We start from the raw sequence: 25,151 nt of genomic DNA on the forward strand, positions 1-25,151 counted from the left end.
AATGACACAGGAGTGTCTGTAAGTCATTTTTAAGACTCTATTAGATGTGTAATGTACATGGAAAAAGACTTATGAGTGAACTAATGGTAGTGGGCGTATTTTCTTTTTTTCTTCTCAATACATAAAATAGCAATCGCTAGCGCACTCGTGCTAACCATTTAGCAAAGGCTGATTTTGTTGTCTCAAATTTTGTTCATACCATAGACTCTGTCCCAATCTATGCAGTTTGAGGACAGAAGTCAAAAAAATAAAAATAAAATAAAAAATAATTTTCTTCTTCCTTCAAAAGAAGAGAGGCGATAATCGAGCTTCATTATCTTGCCGTGTGTGAACTACATCAGTGTCCTGCATGCCATGTGGCTTCTGGGCAGACTGCAAACTCACTGCTCCTCCAATATTTTCGCTTAACATTCTTCTGCGCGCAACATCTTTAACGAGTACAGCGTGTTTAGTCATGATCCGAACCCATGGAGCGCGACTTGTTTTATATCAAGCCAATAGTTTGCCTCAGGTGTCACGTTATTCAACAGAATGTTGTGTCCTACCATGCATAAAGGCAGCAGTGTTTTGTCCTCAGATTGAAGTCACAGATTAAAGAGCATCTTTTTTTTTTTTTTTTTTTTTTTTTTAAAGGAAAGAAGTCAGTGTTCCATGCAGGGGAAGACCAAAAAGCCTTAAGATGTTCGTGATGTTGAGGACTTTTCAATGGTTGGATTATTGCGTTAAAATAGGGCCGCCAATTCATATAGAAGCCAATGAATCGAATCATGATGATTGAATTACACCTGTTCAAAAAAAATTTGAAAAAGTATGACAAATTTAATGGCAATTTTTGCTGCTACTGCCGACAGTCTATGACATGTACTATAAATGACAAAAGACGTCATAGTATTAAATGTAAATATTCAGTATAGAGTGGCAGTTTCTGGCACGTGCATTATGTGCGGCCGCACAGGACGGCTTTTGGGTGCGGGAAATTTTTTGCTATAGTGAAATTGCGTCTTTGCCGCAGAATTAGATAAATGTATTTACAAATATTTTTTAAACCCTTATCTTAAAAAAAACATTTTTATTCTGTGGCTGTCAACTGAGTTTAAGACTCAGCATTTGATTTAGTTTTTTTCTAATTTTGTTTCACATATATTGAGGACTGACAATAAACCCTACCTTCGCAGACCAAGTTGAGTAGAGAACGTATTAGGAGGAGCAGATATCAGACAAGGATATCATCGACTATTGTGCATCAACATCTGTATGAGTGTGCAGGGGCGGAGCAAGGGGGTGGTCAGGGGTGACCGTGCCCACCCGAGATTGAAGATTGGCCACCCAGCACCTGTGTCTGGAAGAATCTGGGAAAAAAACGTTCGGTCGAAGTTTGGTAAGAACGTTTAACACCATTACAACAATAAAACTAGTATAAGTGTGATTGTTGGGGGGTGATTCTCCAAGTGACAATCTGAAAGTTGGTCCCCTTTATAACACGAAAAGCATTATAATTGTATAACGTGTATTGTGTGTGTATGTGTGTAATGTGTTTCGTGTGTGTGTGTGTGTATGTGTGTGTCTGTTCATGTAGTGGGTGTGGTCGAGGGAGGGGAAGCCTCGGGGCGGCGTGCTGGTGTCACAAGAACAGAGAGCGCACACGAAGCGAACATCCAACGGGCCCAACTCTGCTCCTGCTTTCCGGTCCGAGTGGAAGCTGCACACTGACAGCAATTGTGGACACTTAGTCTGACTTATTTTTCTTTTAGGGGAAGACACAAGTATGGTCGCCCAGTTTACTCCGCTTGGAAATCTGTGAGCGTGTCATCCTTTCGCTCCTCCGGTCGAACAGCTCCTCTTGGCAAAATGGGAAGGACTAACGAGATGAATATGATTTTAATAACAATACTGTTTGGACTGGTGAGTCGCTTTTGATAAACAGTAATTGAACTGTGTGTTTTGTTGTTGTTTTTAGTGTTGAACTGGGGGAGGGGGGAGGGGGGTCCTTTGAGGCCACAGAAGCTGCACCTGCACATGATAGCTGGTTGGAATATTGTGCTTACATGGCAGTAACTTCAAAATAATATTGTTTTACTTGTATTTATCCACAACACATTCTAATGAGACCCAATGCAAGAGCTTGATTAAAATTCCTGTCTTCAGCCCAATCATTTTGCTGTATTTTTTCTTTATTAGAAAAAGATACATAATGCTATATCGTCATTAAAAAGATGGATGGGTGGGGGTAGGTAGGTAGGTAGGTAGTAACACCTCTCCAACAGTATTAATCCAAGTGAGCATTATCTGCACATTTGCGCTACAGCGTTTGTATTGGATGTCTACAGAGGTGTACCTAATGTTCTGTCCCACAAGGTAACACTACCGATTAAAGTCAACATGTTTAGCTGTCCTATTTGTTTTTCTTAATAATGTATTTAAAAGATATGTTATGTAGGAGGTTAATGCATTTATTTATAGTTCCAACCCCCCTCCTCTAACGTTGTGACCCCGGTGTTAACATGTTATTCCAACCTTGGTCACATTTTTCTGACTTGCGGCAAAAGGGATCATGGAATCTCCACTAAGTCATTGTCAGACTCTCCCTAATTTATTGACAGTCGCTCCGAGGCCTATAAAGGGGGCATGAATATTTGTCCGCTGTGTCACATATGACAGGTTTGTCAGGGCTGCAGGGTGCAGTGGGTATGTCAAGGAATTACGAGCTGATAGCAGCCATACATCATGTTCTGACTCAGGCATGCAATATTGATAACTTCTCGCATCACTCCCTGTTTCTATACGTTGAATGCACGTCTGGATTGAAACCAGGCCCGTTTTCTTAAGGAAGACCGGCGCGGTGGCTCTCTAATGGTTTAACAAGCGCTGACAGCCCGGATCCAGAGGTTAAGTGCCTCCAACTGAAAATTGACTGGAGCATTAGTGGGACTGGTCCGAGGTTACGAGACCAGATGCGACGGCACGGACGCTTTCATGTGGTCAGGTCATCAACTTTGCAAGGAACCAATGCAAGAAACGTGTAACTTCAGCAGCTCAATTTCTTCAAATCAGCTACAGTTGTGCTCTCGGTAAAGGGTCGGACAAAATAGCCATACGGTGAACCCCCGCTGTATCAATCACGGTTCATCTTTTGCACCCCGCTATATCACAGATTTTTATTTGAGCAAATCTGAATTTAGAATTGTGCACCTTTAGTGTAGTACCACGTCGTGCCACAACATGCCAGGCAGCAATGCGCTCGACTAGATGTAAACACAACATAATTTAGAGCAAGAAAAAGAGGCAGAGAAGGTCCCGACTCCCTACTAAGTTGCATTAATTGTGGTTGTGCCGACTGGGCAACAAGAATACATGACACTGCGTATTGTTGGATGCGCAGTTTGTATGAGCTGCTGCGCCGTGTGTGTTAAAATATTTATAATTACCATAACATCCATGCTAATTGCAATTGGCTCAACAATGGCGTTTTGCTTTCACAAATTCACTTATTCGCAATTTCTGGGGGAACCTATTGCCCGTTATTTGCAGAAATCCCAGCGTATTCAGTTTTCTATCCCCAGTTTATTTACATTTTTTTTTTTTAACAAGTTCTGCACTTACCGGATGTCTTGGTGATGTCAATGCAGTGGTGGTGCGGGGGGGGGGGGGGGGGGGGGGGACCCGCTCCTTAAATGAGCCAATTGCACCATAGCAAGAGACATGCCCTAAAAAACGTCAGGAACCACTCCATGTTTAGTTGGTCACTCACTGTACCTCACATTGAGCGGCTCGCCGTTAGCAACTGAGCCACTGTTAACTTCCACCGCTGCTGATTGCGATTAGGACTTTGCACATTGGGAAGTTCATCACCCCGATTTCTCTGGCGCTAACCCCTCAAGGAGCCTGACTTGTCTGTCTGAACTTTACTATGCTGCCGGCTATCAGCTGGAGGCTGACGCTAGCTATTCCGCCGCTAACATGGCGCTCCTAAAAATACTCAATGTTTTAATTACTCCCATGAGTTATTGTTGAGTATCCTTGGATTCCTTGAAAGGCGCTATATTAATCAAATCTATTATTATAATTGTTGATGCTTGGGGTGTTTTGACGAAAGTATGCCACAGATATGTTATTAAAACACGTGGGAATTTACAGTAAATATCGTGACAATTTCACACGCCCTCCCATAGTGTGCTTCTGCTCAGCAGAGTTGCACCCACTCCCGCAGCTAGAAGTGCTCGCTCCGGCGTCGGGAGCACCCAAACAGTGAACAAGGGTCAAAAGGGGATGAAATTAAAAGCGCTCCAGGACTTGGCGTCGTTTCAAAGGTTTCACTCAAATATCTGGAAACAGGTTTGTTCACATGCGGGGCCCTTTGACGGGAAGATGGGAGTGTGCTCACAGTTTAAATCTCCCTGTTGTATTTATCCCTTAGTGGACTGGTAAACATATTACACGCTCACCAGCTTACTAACAGATTTAAGTGTTAATAGAGTGGTTTTGTGCTATTACGTCTTCCAGTAAGCAGTGCCTTCCTTTGCTCAAGTTAAAACCTCAAGTGTCTGAAAGGCGTGGATGCTGACCAAATGCCTCATAATGAGGACCCCTGCCCTGTAAACACACACGCACACACAAACAGAAACATACACACATTCTTAGGCATGGGAATTGAGGAGAATGTAAAAAAAATTAAGATTCTGATTCCACTATTGTTACTGGCTACTGATCCGAATCGATTCCCCTCACATTTGGGAATATTTACAAAGTTGCATTCAACTTTATTCAAAACATATTTTGACATCAAATAAGAACGGTTTTGTGGGAAAAAAAAGAACATATTTGACCTGATTTTGCAAACAACCTCCCCGACTATTAAGAAACTTCCAGGGGCACCTCCCCTGTGACACAGCCTGGGCGAGGTGAGCATCAGAGCGGAACAACCACTACCCCACCCCACCACCATGCCAGCCAGTTCTCAACACTTACAATTTAAACTTCACGTTTTTTTCCATTGAGTCCAATCGTGGTCTCGAATGAGGCGCTTTAAGCGGCCTCACCGGCATCAAAGCGGGTTTCTTTAAGAGGAATTGATAATGATTCCAAGCAATCAAATTACTGTGAACCAGTTCTCAAAAAGAAACATTTTTTGATTCCCAACCCTACAAATTATACACACAGACTGGCTTTCGTGTCATGATGGGGACCAACTTTCTAAATGTCACACGACTTTCCAAAATTCACACCTTCACACGCACACAAACGCATACAGATACTGGTTTTCATGTTGTAATTGGAACCGACTTTCTCAATGTCACGCAGCCCATCCTGAACTCATACGCACATAAACACACACACGAACATACGCACAGTACCTACCAGCTGACTCACAGGAGCCCGAGGGGGCCACTTGATGTTCTGTCAGCAACATTCCGCACACACCTTAAGTCTGACAGTATATGACCCCTCACTTACATTCGCCGTTAACGTATGCACAGAAACACACACACGCTGCGTCAAAGGGATTTAAAATAAATAAATAAATAAATACATGTTATGAGGGATGCACCAAAGATTGTCCGTGGGTGGGCTGGAAAGGACACAACATTAGGAACACCCACACAACCTAATGACAATCAATACAACAACTGCCTTGAACAAGATAACAATAATAGATTTTGAGATACCCAATGAACAACATGTTGAATTGACCACACTTGACATTTCAACCAGAACTAGCATCTCATTTAACTTTAACAGTCGTAAATCCTTTTTTGTGACAGTTGATGAAATTGCAATTTATAGTTTGTTGTCTTCCAGGCAGCAATATTCTGCTCAATATGAATCGGAGTTCAGAACATTGAGAGAGAGGGAGATTCTTCTCCCTCGATTGCAAACCTGGAACGTGATTTGAAGGATTTTTACATAGGGCTCTTAGCGCACAGGCTAACGAAAGTAAGCATGTCAGTATTTCTGCATTATTTACTTATCTATTAAACATATGAACTATACACAATGGTACATTCATTTATGAGTTTAATTTGTTCTATGACTGAGCTTGTAACTCACTTTACGCGTACCTTAAATTTGGGCTTTCAACATGAAATAAAAAAAAAATATATATATATATGTATGTATAATATATATACAGTGAACTCTAGTCCATATCGCAGATTAATAAAAGAGCGTTAACTGTAATATAATATACATAACCAGTATATACGCTACAATTACTATGTTTATATTTTTGACACCAACTGCTGCTAAAAGGTGTTCATATTATGATCCTTCTGTCAATTTCGATCCATCTGTCAATTGTCATTAGATTGTGTAGGTGTACCTAATCTTGTTGCCCTCAAAAACAAAACTAATTTAAAAAAAAATGTAAAAAACAGTCACTCATCCTTCGGCCTCATGAGCCAGATGGCTGTTGCATCTTTTATCAAGGTTGGCCCCGGAGAACAAGTTGTGTGGGAGTGGGAGGGGCCTTGTTACGAAACACACGCGCGCACACACACAGACACACACACGCTCACACAAACATTTCCTTGCACGAGAGCATGTATGTGACACAAAAATCTCTCTGTCAAAAACACTCGACGGCCAAGGAATGCATTTGTGCACATGAGCTAAAACCGAACTCCACTTGCTTTGTGCGCTACAACTTGTTAGTACATTTTTGTGGCTTGTGGGTAATAATTTAAAACACTGTACAACTGGGATTCATTTGGGACTAAAATACATGTTGTACACATTAGACGTGTGCGGTGCTTGTACAAAAATGATCAGACTGCGGATTCCAAATGACATTTCTAGGAAACGCTGGGAGCAAAAATCAACAACAACAACTTTCCCAATTGTTGTTTTAAAACTTAGTTCCCAGACATTTTGCTTTGGAACCTTTTCAACATAAGCAATGACTCTTGATTGTGTCTTTCAGTTGTAAGACAGCCAACTAAAGAGTATTTCTTCCTTTGATGACTCCAGGGATGTAAAGCTATCTAGTGTGTACACAACTACATTGCTATAGAAGAAGTAGCTAAAACATGATGTCACTGAAATCGGCACTTTCAGTCCCATGTGGGAAAACTGAGCAGGCAAGGCAATGAAATAAAATAATTAACATCAATCAACACGAATGAACTAAACCAGGGGCTCTCAAGATTTGGGTCCAGGGAGCTCTGAGAGGGGAGAAACCTTTCCAAGGACCCCCTCATAATCATAACGCCTATTAAACATACAGTAACCAACACACGTGCCATAAAATGCCATAGGAAGCGGCTTTTTTGTTTTGTTTTTTTAGAAAAAATGTCACTTACAATAACGAATTCAATATTTGAGAAAAAAGTTGTAATGTTATGAGGATAGTCAAAATTTTACTGTTATTATTTGTATAAAGTAAAACACTGTAGAGTGGTATTAAAAAAACATGTTTCAAAATTATTATTTTGTGGGGGCCAGGGGGGGCAGCTGGAACGGATTAATGGCATTTCTCTTGAGTTCAATGGGAAAACATGATTTGCGATACACTTCGCGGATCCCCCCCAGTTTGAGAACCAGTGAACTAGACAGTAGATCAAGTTAGTTTTCTTAGAATTACAGAGACAATTGCGTCTTGCCTGTTGCCTCATGTACATTTTCCCAGCTTGTGTCCCACTTGTTGATGCCGTCTGTGATGATTGGCAGGCGGGTGCCTCGGCCAAGGAAGAGGAGTGCTTGTCGGTGCAGTACACCACTGACGGAAAGTGTTGCAAACAGTGTCCGCCCGGCGAGGGTGTCGTCAAGCCGTGCGGAGTCACGCAGACCGTGTGCGCGCCCTGCCTGGACAGTGAGTAACACACACAAGCACACACTCAGCAATTGACAAAATTGTGTCAGAGCAATTAATCTAGATCAGGGCTGGGCAAACATTCGTGCTCAAGGGCAGCATTGGATTTTTAAAATGGACAGATGGGCCAGGTCATTCATAGGTGAGGTTTAAATAAATAAATACAAATAAAAAAATTAATAATAATTAAAAAAAAATTGAAAACATGTTGTAAAAAAGATAATTTAATTTAAAAAGTCTACACACCCCTGGTCAAATGCCAGGTTTTTGCGAGATACAAAAAAAAAAAAGAGACCAAAATACATAATTTTAATGTAATCTAGAACTTTTACATAAAAAAAAAAAAAAAAAAAAAAAATGAAATCTTTAAGCAACTGGAGGAAAAATACACAACTGAGATAATGTGGTTGCACAAATGCGCACACCCTCTTATTCTGTAACTGGGAATGTGGTTGATTTCAGAATTAAGCAATCACATTCAAACTCGTGAAATAGGAGTCAGCGCACACCTGCCATCTTTTAAAGTGCCTCTGATAAGTCCGATAAAGTTCAGTTGTTCTAGTAAGCTTCCCCTGACATTTTTGTCATCAGCTCTTACAGCACAAGCCAAGGTCCGCAAAGCGCTTTCGCAGCAGCAGAGGGATCTCATTGTTCAAAGAGATCAGCCAGTGTTTGCATAAAACCTTCAGGCTGCTTCCGGAAAGCAGAAAATGTCACGATAAACCTACTAGACCAACTGAACTTTATTTGGACGACATCCCCAGTTATAAGATGGTGTGTACCCAAGAAGGTTTACCTTGAATCTGTTACGTGTAGCAATTTTGTATGTTCTATTTGCATTCCTACCGCATTTGAGTTGAATAACAATGCTTATTTCCACGAGCCCGTCTATGGCGTTTCCTATTGTTTGTTTAGCATTAGGCTTACTTATGTTACGCTCTCAAAGGTGTGAGCATAAGATCAAGAATGCAAGAATCATGCTGATTTGCGTTGGATATTTAATTACTGCTCGGCTTGTCAGGATGTTTTTGAAGCACCCTCAAGCATTTTCCATCATGAATCCTCATTATCCAAATGTTCCATTAGAAGCTGGAAGATTCAGCTTCACTTGGCAACGTGTGAGGAAGTCGGCTGGTAATCAGAGTTGACTGTCCGTTACCATGTAGGGAGTGAACCTCGACTGGGCAGAGACTTTATGAGCACCGTCAGAAGATATAAGAATGGGAGCTGGTCCAAATGTAGAAAAATATACAATGGAGGATTTGTAGGGCACCAGACAAGTGGGATGGTAAGAATGGAGGCAGTTAAGATGGCAGATGAGCTCGAAAACAACATTCAGGGTACATCTGTGTCAACAAATGGTTTGAAGATTATTTATATGTGGGTCTGCCTTATTCCATGAGGCCAAGAGGACACATTCAGACGACAGAGGCCAAGATCGGGGCCTGCACTGTTTCCAGGAAATAGTTGCAAACCAATGTGGGTCAAGTAGCGAATAAGGAGACCCACCATTCCAAAATGATACAGGTCGTGAGAGAAGCCACTGGGAACACGTGAGATAATTTATTGCATTTTTTTATTTTTTTAAGGAAGAAGTAGACATCCTTTATGGGATGGATGATTTTCGAACACCTTGATTTATTGTTTCCTTGATGATTTAAACCTCCCTTCCAAAAGAATAGCCACGCTCTCCTGCTTGCACAACTTCCTGAAGTCTTTCGAACAGAAGTGGAAGTACCTGCCAAGGTCAATGTGTATTCTTATAGTGGCTCGCAGGGGGGCGGCCGCTTTGGTATCCAATAGAAGTTGGAAGAAGAATCACGTCCTCTGCTCATTTGCAAGCTGCTGATGGATCAGATGACCATTCACTACAAGACAAAAAATTTTGAAAAATGCAGAACGGATCTGACCTCTTAGTGTCTGTTCGGCTGAAAATCAGCATCTGAAATCAAATTTGTCTTGTGGCTTCCTGCTATTGCCTAATGGGTGCTTAAGACTCTCAATTCCGCTGCTCAGACATGATCAACCGCCGACAGATTCAAAAAAGCCGCCACGAACGCCGATGGTCTTTGTGTCGAGTGCTTGTGAATGCGGCACTGAAAAAAAAAAAAAAAAAAACGTAAATCAGGTAGTCAGAAATGACTGCATGGAGAAGTAAGACTGACAAACATAAGGGATAACGATGAGGAAACGACATTCCCTGGCAGCAGTGTAGCCAAACGAAACAGGAAAACATTCAAACACAAGTGGAGCGGGCCTCGTTGTTATAGGTGACAGAATGCCATGGGAGAAGGAAGCTGAGGTCGAGCCATATTTTGATCTGACCCCTATTGTCTTAATAATAGTGTCAACATTTCACAAAACTGTTATTTGCTATTGTCTTTGAAGGCAACAACTAGGAAAAGAAGAGCAAAGCACACACGTGCACGCATGCTGGTTTTCATGACGTGTGGGGACAAACCTTCATAACGTTATTCGATATCCTTGATATCCTGCTTAAGGTCCATGTAATAGTGCACTCTTTGTCTTCACTAGTAGGACAACTACGTTACTAGTGATGCAAAACTGTGCAGTTGTCGTCTATTAAGGACAAAGCATGCAGACCAAAAGCAAATGCTGAGGACACACTGAGCCAGAGAAAGACCATGTGTAGCCTTGCTTCAACACCCTCCCCCACCGCCCCCAACCCCGCATACTCCAGGCTAGCGTTATTAATGTATTGACTTACATTATTGATGAACGGCATTATGATAATGGCTCTGAGAGCACTCGAGGAAGAGAAGAAGGAGGTGGTGGCACGTCTGAGTGCGTCTGGTAAGCGGGGTAACCCGCCTGGCCGGCATCCCTCCAGGTGGACCTGCAACATGCGTAAAAGCGAGAGGGTGGCCAGTTTGTACCCAAAAATGAGAGGAAGCTACAACTGCTAGCATCAGACAAGAACACACAGGTTCATCTCGGGTAATACTCCATCTGTCTGCACGTAGTTCACATCTACGCTCAGTGACGCAATAAGATACAGTAACATTAGCCGATTCCCACAGAGAATAAAGAATATATGGCTGTGAGTATTTGGATATTGTTTGTCTACATGTGTTGCTTCGTTGTTTGTGTTCAAATAGCTATTGCCTAAATGGTTGTAAACCTGCAACTTTCAAAGCTAATCGTTGGCACGGCTATGCAGTTTTCCCAAAAGCGGCTGGTACCTTGAAAAACTTGTTTGTCGGCTCTCAATCCACCACCGTAGTTTACATTTAAGACAACTGAATGTGGTTTCATTGAGTTTTAGTTTAGTGATAGAACAAACTTGAGTCCACTTCAATTTAATATGGTTAATTGTTGTTTTTTTTGTCAGCTCAGTTGACTTTAGGTCACTTGTTCCATCCAGTTTACCGGAGGCTTTTGTTAGGTATATTTTATTATAGTTTACATCAGTGATTCTCAACTGCTGGGTTGGAATCCCAAAGTTTACTTTGATATTGCTGAGTTTTGGTGTCAATCCAATGTATTTTGTTTTATTATGTTGTGGTTATCGTATAGATTAGTGGTTCTCGAACCTTTTGGTACCACCTTTAAAAAAAAAAATACTTCTCTCGCCACACTATCATGAGCAAAATTAAAATACAGTCGTAGCCCTAAAAGCTTTTTAGTCCTAAAAAGTGTATTTAGTATTATTGTAAGCCACTGTTACATTATGCACAATTTGATCGTTAACACTTGGGCGATTCAATTAAAAGGTATTGCACGTAAAAGTTGAATTGAAAAGTCTACCTCAATAAATGTTTTAAAAAAAAAAAAAGAACAGTTTTTAAACATCCATCCATCCATTTTCTTTACCGCTTCTCCTCACTAGGGTCGCGGGCATCTGGAGCCTATCCCAGCTATCTTGGGGCGGGAGGCGGGGTACACCCCGAACCGGTCGCCAGCCAATCGCAGACAGTTTTTAAACATTAAATACAAATTTAGTGAACTTCAAAAATACAACTGTAACCCACTTTCATGTCAGTTTTGTCTAACTGCTGCATCACATCCCATCAGCTCAAATGTCGTCAAGTGATTTACAGCCATTAATCCAGGCTCTGTGGCCGTGAAGACCTCCCATCTCCCGATTCATCGCAGTCACACTCACACAGACGTGCACAATGCTCTTACAAATGGGTCTGTTGCATAATTTAGTGTTTCCCAGTTCTCTATCCATCTGGAATACAATTCCATAAAACATGCAATATTGATTGCTAAAATACATTTGTATACTGTATGAGGCGTTTAAAGTCAAATGTACCAAAGGTTTTTGATTGTTTGTTTGTTTTGCAGTTCCTTGAGAATAGAAAAGGTTCTTTGCTTTTCTTTGCTTTCAGGCGAAACATTCTCCGAAAACTTCAGCCACACAGAGCGATGCCAGCCCTGCACAAAATGCACGGGCCTCTTCCGCATGGAGACGCCGTGCACGGACGCCAACGACGCCACCTGCGTGTGCAACTACGGCTTCTACCTGAACGACCTGTCGCAGAGGTGCGAGCCGTGCACCAAGTGCCCCGTGGGCCAGGGCATGCTGTTCAGCTGCGAGCCGGACCACGACACCATGTGCGAGGAGTGCGACAGGGACACGTACTCGGACCAGGAGAGCTCGCGGGACCCCTGCATCCCCTGCACCTCCTGCGACGAGGGCGAGGAGCTGCAGCTGCAGGCCTGCACCGCTGTCACCGATACAGTTTGTCAAGGTAAGACACTTGCATCGTGCGCTTACATCATTTCAACAAACAAGACTCTGGTTGTCTCCATTCATCCTTTACGGATTACCATGACCTGGATTTTTAGTAAGCACATTGATGTTTTTTTAATTGATAATGTGACAGTGGGTTAAAATGTCTTGGGCACTTATGCTATTAGGCTAATGATACGTGCAAATCATAAGTAAGTCTTATATCTTAATGTTCGTGTTTTAGGCGAGTCCTAATTCATTGTGGCAAAAATCAAGCAAGTCAAGTCATTACTTGGGTAAACAAGTCATACGTCAAGAATACAATCTTGCCGAGTCACAACATGAGACACTTTGCACTCAATATCTGTACTTGTGTTAGTTAGTTGAACTAGCTAAGTCACAATCACATAGCCTGCTACTGTTTCTAAAAGCAGTCTCCGTATCATCTATTTATTTTGTTTCTCAATCAACATAAAGCTGACATGAAGCTTAGCTTGCTAAACTGTGAAGTTATCGTAGCTTAGTTCCCTATGAGAGTGTCATAGTGATGGAGGAAGTTAGTTTGTCGTGGTTGTGTCTCTTATTTTTGAGTTGCATGATGCCATTCTCTTTTGTCAAAAACATAATTCTTGAATCAAAATGGAATAATCTTCAAAGCGCCCTCTGTGATACTTGCTTCATGCGCTGGCCTCTGGACTCCGAATCATTGCACACTGGTGGGGTTGACGGGTTTGCGCACACGACAAAAGAACATTTGGAATACCGAGTCGAGTCTTTCATACTATAGGTTTTAGCCAAGCCATTCCCAAGTCCTGAAATTGGTGAATTAGGACAAGACACCTCTGCCACGCATCAGTGGAAACTCCCTTAGCTTCATATTGATCTCATAAGATATAACCTGTGTTCCTGTTTCTTGTCAGGATTGCTGGATTGCTAACCCTTGAACAAAAGTCATGCTAACTGACCTTAAAGCTACCATACAGCTATTGCAGGACCACATCTTTTCAGTTTATGGGCCCTAACCCTTCAAAATCATTATTAATTACAAATTACATTTCATTCACATCCCTGTACGACCAGAGGCAGTGGAGTTGACCGAATGGCCCGAGGTCATGAATCCAAACAATGCGGCGAGCATATTTGTGGTCAATGACTGTACGTACAGTAGGAAAGACATCATTGACATTGACAGACATCATCTCAATGTGACACTATCGTCATTGTTGATCCGTTGATCCAAATGTCATCCTGGAGCTCATCCCGTCGTCTTCAGCGATACGTCTTCATACGAACGACACAAAGAGTCTTTCTCCTGGAAGTTGAGGGATTACAGGAAGGTCACGTCTATGAACCGTGGTCTGACTTTCCTTTTATATCACTGTACCCTGTGGCTATCAACACGTCACATCTCAAATTCCCCACGGCTGCCGTCAGCGGCCACCGCGACGACACGATGCCTCGCAGATTAAATCAATGCTTTTGTCCCACGACAATGAAAGAAGTGTGCTGATCAGCCAGAGACTGCTGTTATCACAGTCCAGTCAGAAAACGGCTCGGGCTGAAGGGAACCATTTGTGCTTGGGTCACGGGCTGGGGAAGACCTTTGAGTTTGGCCTATAGACATCATTTGTGTGACATCATTGTGATCTTACAACGTCAAATCCCTGCGTGTCCACTACGGGAGCTGTATCAAAAATTGTATAAGAAGAAATCTTTCCCTCACAAAGGTAAGAATAACATCAGAGAGCTACAATTAGTCAAGTTAGAGAAAGAGAAGTGGCAGTAAAACAGGCCAAGATCCAGATGTCAGGGGCCATGGGTCTATTTGCTTACTAGGTGTCGTTTAACCAAATGCGAAAGTGTAAAAATAAGTCCTAAACTGAGATTTAAACACTACTGGTATGCGGGCTCCCTCTAGTGGTATGTGAAAGACTCACTACCTAAGCACTGTTCAGTTGTATTTAACTTTATTTTAGCTTAAAAAAAAACGGTTTGTTTTAAAATTCTGTTTAGTTAGAATGTAACCTTTATGTACAATAAATATAAATAATATAAATTGAATTTTAGTATTTTATTATGCCTTCCTACATTTAAGTGCAGGGTTGGGCATAATGATACAGTGGCCTACAATAATGTTAAATATACTTTTTAGGAGTAAAACATCTGTCTCATTTTTGATGAACACTTAGGCAGTAATGGTTGTGGTGATATGGGAAGGGATTAATTCCGGGAACCTGTGATCTGGGGATCATGTTGACTTTGTTTCGACGTGGAGGATTCGCCTATCAAACTGTCTCATCAGGTTTATTGGACTTGTGATGTGCTGCTTTATCATTAACGCACAATTTAGCAGTACAGTACTAGTGGTGTGTCACCACATTGTCACACCTGAGTGAGATTGTGATCAGGCGTGCAATGCAAAAGTTGAAACATCACACACCTAAAATATTGGAAAAGAGCTCTCATTAAGATGTAGTACCACAGCAAAGTACAACCACAATAACAAACGCAATGTTAAATTGAGCCAATGTGGGCTAAGTCATTTTTTTAATACTGGTCAAAATCAAGGTTTAGTGCAAATTTTGACAAATGCGGGTAGTCCTTTAACGCAATTAGCGCTTTTCCTGATTCATCAGTGCAACACCGGGCCGACACTTGGTTGCACTGAGAGAGAAGGATGTTGGGATGGGCAGATCAGAATCTCAGGAGCCAGAACTCCAAGTGCAGCACATCCTTTCGATAACCACCACAGCACACACTACGTGACCAATGCAAACTCGCTCAGTTTTCCAGCCGCGATAGCCGGAGGGCCCCCGCTCTGCGTATGGGCCGCATCATCATTCGCCACTCTAACCTAATCACAAGCTCCTTATTTCCCTCTGTAATCTTTTAAGCAGAGCACTCGCGTTATCGCTGCCTCCGAATTTGTAGCGCTGCCAGACGTCCGCGTGCATTAGGCGAGACAGACGACACCGGCCTGAAGGCTAGAACTCAGTCAGTCGGGAGGGTGAAAAAGGAACGAGGGAGCCACCGCCTGTGTAAAGGCAAGTCGTAACTTGAGATCCTGTTGGCATGGCTGCGTTTAAGGTGAAGGCACCACAACATCCCTGTGACGAACCTGGTGCAGTATATCTGATGTTATACCTCAAAGTTCACCCACTGAGATCAATTACATCATGGTGCCGCGAAAGAAGGCAAAGAAAAGAAAAACAGCACTCTGTGATATTGGACTTCATAAAAACATACAGTAATGACATAATTGAATAGAACGTAAAGAATTATAGAGTTTTCCCCACATTTTTTGCTTGAATTTAATGGACATTTGTACTGGTCCTTCTGGTGAACGCGGGAGTATAATACAGACATACAGATATACATGGAGATGGTCACAACATCTTAGTAAGCCACAGTATTAGTAGTCGTTCTTTGCAGAGGATAAAGAATATATGCCTGTGAGGATTGTTATTGCATCTGTCTACGTGTTGCTCCACGATTTGTGTTCAAATATCCGCTGCTTAAAGGATTATCACTTTGTGACACAATGCTATTCGTTAGCCCATACAAGGTGTTATGTATTGTTTGCTAGCATTAAGCTAAACGGACTAAGCTGTCGTTGTTAAGAATTTACAGTACCTACAATTCTCTCTGTGTAATGTTTAGTGTGACAGTAAAATTTAACGAGGTGAAGGCAATAAACAGCTTAAAGCCTCTGTTTTAAAGAAATGTTTACTACTATGTGCCAAACTTCTGCTTGTTCTTCATTGCTACACTTGTATCTCGAATTTTCGCTTGCAAGTCAAAGCAAAAAAAATGGCTGAACTACAGCGTATTTCTGGAAAAACTCATTTGTCGGGTCACTTGTATATCAAGGCGCCACTAAATTGGAATCATTCGTACATTTGTAATTCACACCCCGCCTCTCGCCCAAAGTCAGCTGGGATAGGCTCCAGCTCACCCGCAACCCACATGAGGATAAGCGGTATCGAAAATGTCAGAATGGATAGTTTGCAGTGTTTTAGTGTTTCATTTTCAACTAATACTACTAATTACCAACTAGCATGCTTTGTCATGCTACACCAGCAGATTGGAGGGTCTGAGTGCAAAGATGCTTATCTCAAGACTTGGGATACGACTTCACTTCACCGTGAGCGTGGTCAAAGGTGAAAGGTCAGGACAAAACCTTTCATGTGCATGTGAGAGTCATCCCGGGTCACGGCAGCAGACGATCAAGCTGAGTTACAGTATTAGAAACAAACTCTGGTACTGTAAATCTGAGATTTATAGTGACGCTGTAAAGCTGTCACGGATCACTCACAAGATACAGAGTTAGGGTTAGACCACTTGGATCGGGAAGGATTTGCTTCTTAAAACAGGGGTGTAAAATCAAAGCGCAGATTTCAGGGTAAATGCGTGTCAACACCTGAGAAGGCGTTTGACGAGTGGGCGTCGCCAAGGTCCTTTCACGTCTCGGTTAAACTCCTGTATGCACTTATCAACTTGTACTTATCAACTCAACGCTCTGTTTGCAACCTTTTTCTTCCTTTACGTCGCTTCCGGGGATTGGCTGCACTTATGTGTGCTGCCCTATCGCCCCAAAGCGCACATGCACGCGTTCCATTATTCATGCACTCATTTAAAGGCTACTCAAGTGTGACTTCAAAATACTGCACAATACATGTACACAGACACTGAAAGAAAACGTTTGGACAGCCCCTCCTTTGAGCAATGGATATTTGAACACAAACGGCAGCAACACATGTAGACAGACAATCTATCAATACTTACAGGTTAATATTTTTTATCCTGTGTGAAAAATGACTAATATTACTGCAGCTTACTGGTACTGTAGTCGTGAAAATGACCTCCCTATTTCGTTTTCAGCATTTACACAGCGATTCATAATGTTTTCAAACATTTTCCACCAAATTTCAAATGTTTTCATACTAATAGAACTGGCCAAATGTTAGTTTTGCAGGGAGAACATGAGAGGATGAAGGTGGCTGGGGTAAAGAAAAGCAGAAGTGGGGGTGATTGAGCCAAGTCTACTTTCTTATTGAACTGGTGAGGAAGAGGAGCAAGGAGCCATTTCCTTCCTGAGTTTGGTTGACCTTAACCATCGACAGGCCCGTGGGGAGCGGTGGGGGCTGTCACTTAATTCTATAGCCATTCATGAGGATTTGACTGACATAAAGTGAGCGAAATGCCAAAAGTAAAATGGCACAAACATTCCGGATTTAGTGTGTCCACAACATTAGCACATCAATAACTGTGAGGAATCCCCATTCGGCCCAGACTGCTGATCTTTGGACAGCACAGTCGCTTATTGTGCGGCTTTGCTTGTGGTGCCTCGACAGACTTGTGCCACCTCTGACTCCAGAGCTCCAGTCGCCACCCTTCAGCTCCCTGCGCCGCACACTACGGCCATTGTCGCTTGAATTGTCCTCTTGTGGACAAACTACATTCCGGGGGGAACATTTTTTGGACGTGATTCGGGACGGGAAACGAGCGTTCCGCGGGTCCAAGGGTGACGGCGACACTTGCACTCGGGCTCGTGCCTTCATTCAGCCAATGGGCCGAGTACAGGAGTGGGGCTTTTGTCCTCTTTGTAGGCGACATCACACAAAACTGGTGTTTGGAATGTACGTAAGAGGTTGTTCGTTTTTTAATGAGCCATAAAAGAAAATCTCTGTAAAAACCAAAGACTGGCAGCGAAAGTGTTACCACTGCAGAGATGGAGAAAGAAAATAAATGCTGAAAAACATGCTCCGCTCAATAAAAGCGATGGAGTTACTCTTCTGCGCTCTCGGGTTTCTCTGGTTGACCTCCACGAGTGCTGATTGCATTTTGTCGCAGAGCACACGCACGCACACGCACGCACACGCACGCACACACGCAGACAAACAAAACCCTCCATGGAAAGTATAACGGTTGGTTGGGAGGTTCATGTGGTCTTCCAGGAATTTCAAAGACAAATTCCTACTAATAAATACATTTTTTTTTTTTTAACTTGAGTCATCCGTTACAACTGGTTATTTTGACAGTTGCACTTCTTTAGGCTTTTATGATCTTCATCACAACTTCTACTCTTCCTGAGGAAAAACAACAGTCTCCATCCAAGTCAGCTTTTAAATCAAATAAACGCCCTGTCAAGAGTCCTGTTGTCTTATCGCTATTCTTACATAACATACTGTATAAAAGTCATTTTCCTTCATCAACACCAACTTTTGTCTAGTCCGGTCCCTTTGTTAATTTTAATCTACTAAATAAAGTTGTCGAGTAGATGCACTATTACAACATGCCGAATTTAGCAAGGGGGGAGATGAGCCCCAACACCCTCATCCCAGACTATTATGATGTCAGGGTTCTTTTTTCACCTGTTCATCTTTGACATGTGGAGATCAAATGGATGCAGAGATGGGAGGCGATAAAGGAACTAAACGACTAAAAGCACATAACCAGGCGGATTGGACACAAACCGTATTGAGTTACCATCTTTGAAAGGCCAGTTTGGAAAGCAGAGCGCTGCCAAACGAGCGCCGACGATTGTTAGGAAAGAAAACGTCTGTTCAAGTAGGCAGTAAAATGGAAAGAGAGCATTGGGGAGTGTGCTATCGTGCGGGACAAAGAGGATCTTTGTCAGGGAACAGAGTCTGGTTTCAAGTGGGCAAAAAGAGGGAGACGATGAAACGGGATGGGAATCAATACGCTGCAGTGGCTCACAAGACCCTTTTTGACCTTTTCGCCATGACGTCGCACAAACCTCCGGGTGGCAATAGTGCCGATCATAGTCATACAGTATACACGGTGTCCGTGTCAAAGGAGCCATATTGAGCTGCAGTAAAATTAGTCGTTCTTCCCAGAGGATAAAGAATATACAGTATGTCTGGGAGTGTCCGTTTGTGTTTAAATTTCCATTGCTTAAAGTATTATAACACCAACAAACCGTTAGCCCGTCTATGGCGTTTTGCATTGTTTCCCAGCATTAAGCTAAACGGAGCAAAGCTACAGTTTGTGGTTGTTCAAAACACACAATGTAATTTTTTATTGTTTTTTTTTTTAGTTTGACAGTAAACATCAACCAAGAGTGCCAATAAACATCTTGAAGTTTCTTTTTTGAAGAATTGCTGCCAATCTGCTGGTTGTTGTGAAGTGAGTTAAGTGAGCCCTCTTATCTCAAGTTTTTGCTCGCAAGTCAAAGCAAAGAAATCATCTGAACGACAGCTCGAATCTCGAAGAACCGTGACATGGGGTCTCTTGAATGTGAAGGCACCACACTGTATGCCCTGTGGGCCAATAACCTGGGACAACCCTGACACCTGTTGTTTACAAACATTATGAAAAGGTCCATTTATTCACACACACAAAGCAAATGTTTCTTCATCATATTTGCATGTCAAAAAAGTGGCAAACCCTTTCAAATAATCTTTGAGAACTCAATGGCTTGAAAGCGCAATGGATTGATTGTATATTCAATTTCACTTTCAAAATTCCGGGCCCTGGCTAACAGCTCGCCACACAGCGTCCGTCGAGATAACATTTGAAACGTTTTCGCCTCGTCACGACACTCAGCCGCTCTCTCGAGGTGCCTATTCCCCGTTCCTCGGCACGACTTCCTGTTGTCAGTGCTGTTAAGTAACAGGAAAGTCGGTGACGAGGTGGCGAGGTTCCCACAAACACGCGTGCCCGCCGTTAATGGACGGCTAAAGTGGAGCTGGCTGGACTGGATGCGCCAAGTCACTTTTTAATGGGCCTCTGGGGAAGAGGAGGGATGACCACGCCGTGCGGGATGTAATACACACTCGGCGTTTACAATATTATGTACACTTGAACAATCTAATGGGATCTAACGCCAGAGCTGTAGCAAAAATCCGAAGACACTTAAATACTACCTGATGGCTAATTTCTGAGAAGTGTCTTGACTAGTTCTCCTTTGGTGAGGTCGTACACACACGCACGCATACGAACAGAGAGTTATCATCTGCCTTATGCAACTGGCCCCCCCAACCGCAGACACTTTGCTCTGTCTCACAGCAAAGTGATAATACAATATCAGAGAGAGGGAGTGGAACAACGACTACTTTCTAATCCTCGCACTAAAACTAAAGTGTACATGAGGTTATGATTAACACAGTATAGATTTAATAAGTGCAAAGAAATATATTATTTAAAAAGTATGGTCTCACGATATGGCAAATTTTCACTTGCCTTCCGTTATGTTGCTCTTTGCTTTTTCACAGTGCAGTACCCCTCCGTGTCGCCAACGCCCTTCACCGCCATCTCCATGCCCACCTATGACGACTTCCCCATAGACGGCCCCCCGTCGGACGGCCCGACAGACGGCAGCGCCGTCGCCACCACCCCTGAGGGCGACTCCCACGAGCGCATCTACCAGAGCCTGAACGACAAGCTCATCCCCGTCTCCTGCTCCATTCTGGCGGCCGCCGTGGTCGGACTCGTGGCCTTCGTCATCTTCAAGAAGTGAGCGAAAGGATCATGTTCTCGCTAGTCCACTTTTGGGGTATTGGTGCCCCTTACACAGGAGAACTTTTTCCAAGGCCCCTCCTCATAATCTTAACACCTTTATTTATTTTGTCTATACTTCAACCTAAATATTCATAACCTTTTTAATAGAAAGAAACTACAACAAATGAAACATGTCTCCATTGTCACTAACTGATGTGAATTAACAATATGTCTGCAAACAGAGAGAAACTAGTTACAAAAGCACAGTCAGTGTTACCAACAAAGCAACTTTTCCCACGCTTCCAGCGACTGCTTTTCAAAACAAGTGACAGGCAGCGGCGCAAGTTCCCCAGTTTGAGAAGCACTAATTTAGGGCCTGGTGAGAGATCATCAGGTGTGCTGTGGGAAATTATCTAGTTTCAAACTATGGTGTATTTATTACAAGTAGTGTATCTTTGCGAATCCATCTATGCCACCGACGTATAATGACGTATAATGAAATGCTCTTCCAATAACTTCAATTTGTGAATAATTATTGATGTCAAAATATGATTTGACATCAATATTTTTCAGTATCCAGTGAATCCCTAAAAGTAATTGATGCCTCCTGAAAAGGTTTGTTCTGTACTACAATGGCCTTTTGATGCCCCAAAGATGGCAGCAAAGTACTACTTTTGTGTAAATGAAGCTCCTCAACTCACTTGAACAGTTCCCTGGCACCAAAGAAATATTATTATTGCTTTGGCCTGAGCGCAAAAACGTTTTTCAGCGAGTATCAGAGGATAGGTTCTCCCAATAATCAGTGAGTAGGCAAATTTATGAATGCTGAACTGCAAATATGCAGGGCTTCACTGTATATTCTTTGTAATACAATATTTTTATTTGGTGGCGTGCTGTGAGATTTTTCTAATACAAAATATTTACCTAAGCATAATAAAGGCTAGGAAACAATAACTTAATCCAATCACAATTTGCATTTCGGACGTTACATATTTAATGAATCATCTGTTGTCCTGGAGGGGGCACACCATTATATATGAATGTAAAATATGTTTGCATAAGGGAAGGACACGTGTCACGCTGTGCAGTACGAAGGGTTGACTTCTTCCCCGTCACCGCGTAGGTGGAACAGCTGCAAGCAGAACAAGCAGCAGGCCAACAACGGCACGTCCAACCAGAACCAGACGCCGTCGCCCGAGGGCGAGAAGCTGCACAGCGACAGCGGCATCTCGGTGGACAGTCAGAGTCTGCAGGAGCAGCTGGGCCAGACCCAAACGCATACAGGTAACTAAAACCTGCTCAGAGGATACTACCCTCTTTTTTCCACCCAAGATGCACCACATACACATTTGTTGTTCCAGTGGTCACAATGGACGAGGACCCCTGCCTGCTGCTGCCTCTGCACACCCGAGACAAGGTGGAGCAGCTGTTGTTCAACGGCGGCGAAGGGGACGACTCCAACATGGAGGACGACTGGTGCAACTTGGCGGGCCTGCTGGGCTACGAGGAGGCGCGCATCGCCGCCTTCCGCCAGGACGAGCACCCGGTGCGCGCGCTCCTGTCCGACTGGGCCAGCAAGGACTGCGCCAGCGTGGGCGCGCTGTGCACGGCGCTGCGCAAGATCAACCGCAACGACATCGCCCAGAGTTTGGCTCTCAGTCCCAGCGTCCCAAAGCCCAACGCCACCTCGGTGGTATAGCGCAAGAACACGTTTGTTTTCTTTGTCTGAACATGGAAGGAAATTAGCTTTACCAATATCCCTCTGCAATCATTCCAACGTGGATAGAAGCCTGTTTTCCCGCACTGAAGATGAATGCAACTTTTACTCTTGGCTCGCAAGCACTCTGTGTTACGAATAGCCGTAATAGTTGTACCAAAGAGGTGTTAAAAGACTCCAGCCCATAGCTAATAAGCACCATTATTTACATTTGAGCCTCTTCTTTTTAGCATTGAAAAATGGCTGCGTACCGGATGAGGCCTCCTTTCGACCAGGGGTCTGGATCCTGGCAAGCGTGACACGCTGACCGGAGGATGTCTGGAGTCTTTCAAAATGGACCTCTGCACTGAGGAATAGCCCACCCACTCCAGGACATTGACCATAGACGTTGACGGTCGTTGAACTCTTAGTCATCGTGAATAATGTAGACCAGTCCACACACCCGCTCACAATATGTAACCATGCATGGATTTAGGATGTAGACGTTCATGTACATTTCAAGACACATGACCTCCTGACATATGTATACGAGAGGGTATATCGTATTTCCACAAATAGTGGTTCTCAAACTTTTTACACCAAACACGTCCTAAAAAAATTCACTTTTACTTAAAAATAAGATACACTAGTGCAGTAGACGTTTTATCAAAAATAAGACAGAGGTTTTATTCCTAAAAAGTACATTTGATATTATTGTAAGCCACTGTAACATCAGGGGCAAAATACTTAAGTAATTCAATTCATATGTATTGCACATAAAGGTTAAATAAAATTGAAGTTTAAAAACAAACAGTTCTTAGCAAGTAAATGCAAATGTACTAAAACGTTAAATACAACTCAACTGTGGTTAGTCAGTGATTCTTTCATGTAGCACTAGAGGGATGCTTGCCTTTAGTGGTACTAGTACACTACCAAACTTTGAGAATCACTGAAATATACAGCCCAACATTTTTTTACACCGTGGCCAAATTTAAAAAGTAAATTAGTATATTTTGGCTGGAAATGTCTGAATGTGGCAAAAGACTACAAGAGGTTGATAAAATTTGATTTCAACCTCTTAAAAAATGATTCAATTGTTTTGCTCATAAAAGTTCTTAGTATACTTAAATATTAATGGAATTGTATGAACATAAAAGTTTCATTTAACTGAACTGTACTTAGAAAATGACTAAAATTATTATTCTAATTTGTACAAATAAAGGCCTCCCTAGTAATCAGTAAATAAACACCCCCAGCCACTATTTGAGGACATACAGTATAATCTCATGTATATATATATATATATATATATATATATATATATACATACATACACACACATACATACAGTATATGTGTGTGTGGAGTCTATACTGCAAAATCTGCATATTAGTAGCCAATATAAAGCAGCTGTGCGTCCACAAACCATATGCTGTACACGACTGCGCTACAGTACATAAACCCGCACGCGGACAGTATAGCAAGCTGCAAAACCAGAAAACAAATGCACAGGTGATCAGGATACAAAACCAAATGGGAGGTTTGACTCTCTATCCTCTCCGCGTCCTTTCTCAGGGTATCGCCAGCCTCCGACAAACACAACAATCATGGCGGTGGATTTCCTTGTTATTTAATTACGCTGCCCAGAGAGGAAACCAAGCACCTATTTTTAAAAAAAATGTACTTATCTTGTTTCTTTTTTTTTTTTTTAAACTGTGCGCTTAGGGAGGAGGGTATATTTGAAGGAGCTAATGTTATTGTTACTAAAATGAAGGTATTCCCACTCTACTATGTGAGAGTTCTTTTAATATTGTTCTTTTGATTGTAGCACTTAAATGTGTAATTAATTACATTTGTCTGTTTTACATCGCAAGTGCCTGACAACTATTTCAGGGCTTATTGATGTTGTACAGTTCAGTTTTGACATGTTTTTGTCACAATTTTGTGACTGTAAATAGACCAATTGTCTTTATTTTCGTTTTTTTTTTTTTTTTTTTTTTTTTTAAGGAAACGTATTAGAACCAATTCAAATACTAATATTGGAAAGCAACATTGCATGCATGTTGCGTGTAATAATAAGCCTCCGTGTCCCTGGGACGCCGGACGGATGCGTTACTATAACTTTTAAGCGTATCCTACATTTGGAAACTGTGACCGGACAATTTTCTCTGGAGAGTATTTGTTTAAAACAAAAGGTTTGACTTGTACAGTAGTGAAGGTAAATACGTGATGATTTTTGCACTTGAGCGTAGCGTCATAGTGATTACGCAAAACGAGGGGAGCTCTTGATGTGGCTGAAATGTACAGCTCTGATCATTACTGAATGTTCCTTATACACTAACACGTCATATTGTATTATACTTCATGTGAATTTGAGAGCTACTTCTTCTACAGTAATAAAGGTCATGAATCTGTTTCAATTATTCATTAACTCCCACCTAACGTGACAATATGTAATCATATGCTCTTACAATAAAAGCTCCAAAATC

The 25,151-nt window shown here is 42.3% G+C and overlaps 1 protein-coding gene across 1 annotated transcript; it reads left to right on the plus strand.

The window, feature by feature from the left end:
- Positions 1-1,612: 1,612 nt before the first annotated feature.
- On the plus strand, positions 1,613-25,151 carry ngfrb (nerve growth factor receptor b). The gene is made up of 6 exons (XM_061756442.1): positions 1,613-1,902; positions 7,663-7,804; positions 12,160-12,522; positions 20,741-20,981; positions 22,090-22,250; positions 22,328-25,151. Exons 1-6 carry the CDS (start codon positions 1,849-1,851, stop codon positions 22,663-22,665), a joined length of 1,299 nt encoding a protein of 432 aa, XP_061612426.1. The 5' UTR covers positions 1,613-1,848; the 3' UTR covers positions 22,666-25,151.

The sequence above is a fragment of the Phyllopteryx taeniolatus genome, chromosome 19, assembly GCF_024500385.1.
Source record: "Phyllopteryx taeniolatus isolate TA_2022b chromosome 19, UOR_Ptae_1.2, whole genome shotgun sequence".
In the NCBI taxonomy this organism is placed as follows: Eukaryota; Metazoa; Chordata; class Actinopteri; order Syngnathiformes; family Syngnathidae; genus Phyllopteryx; species Phyllopteryx taeniolatus.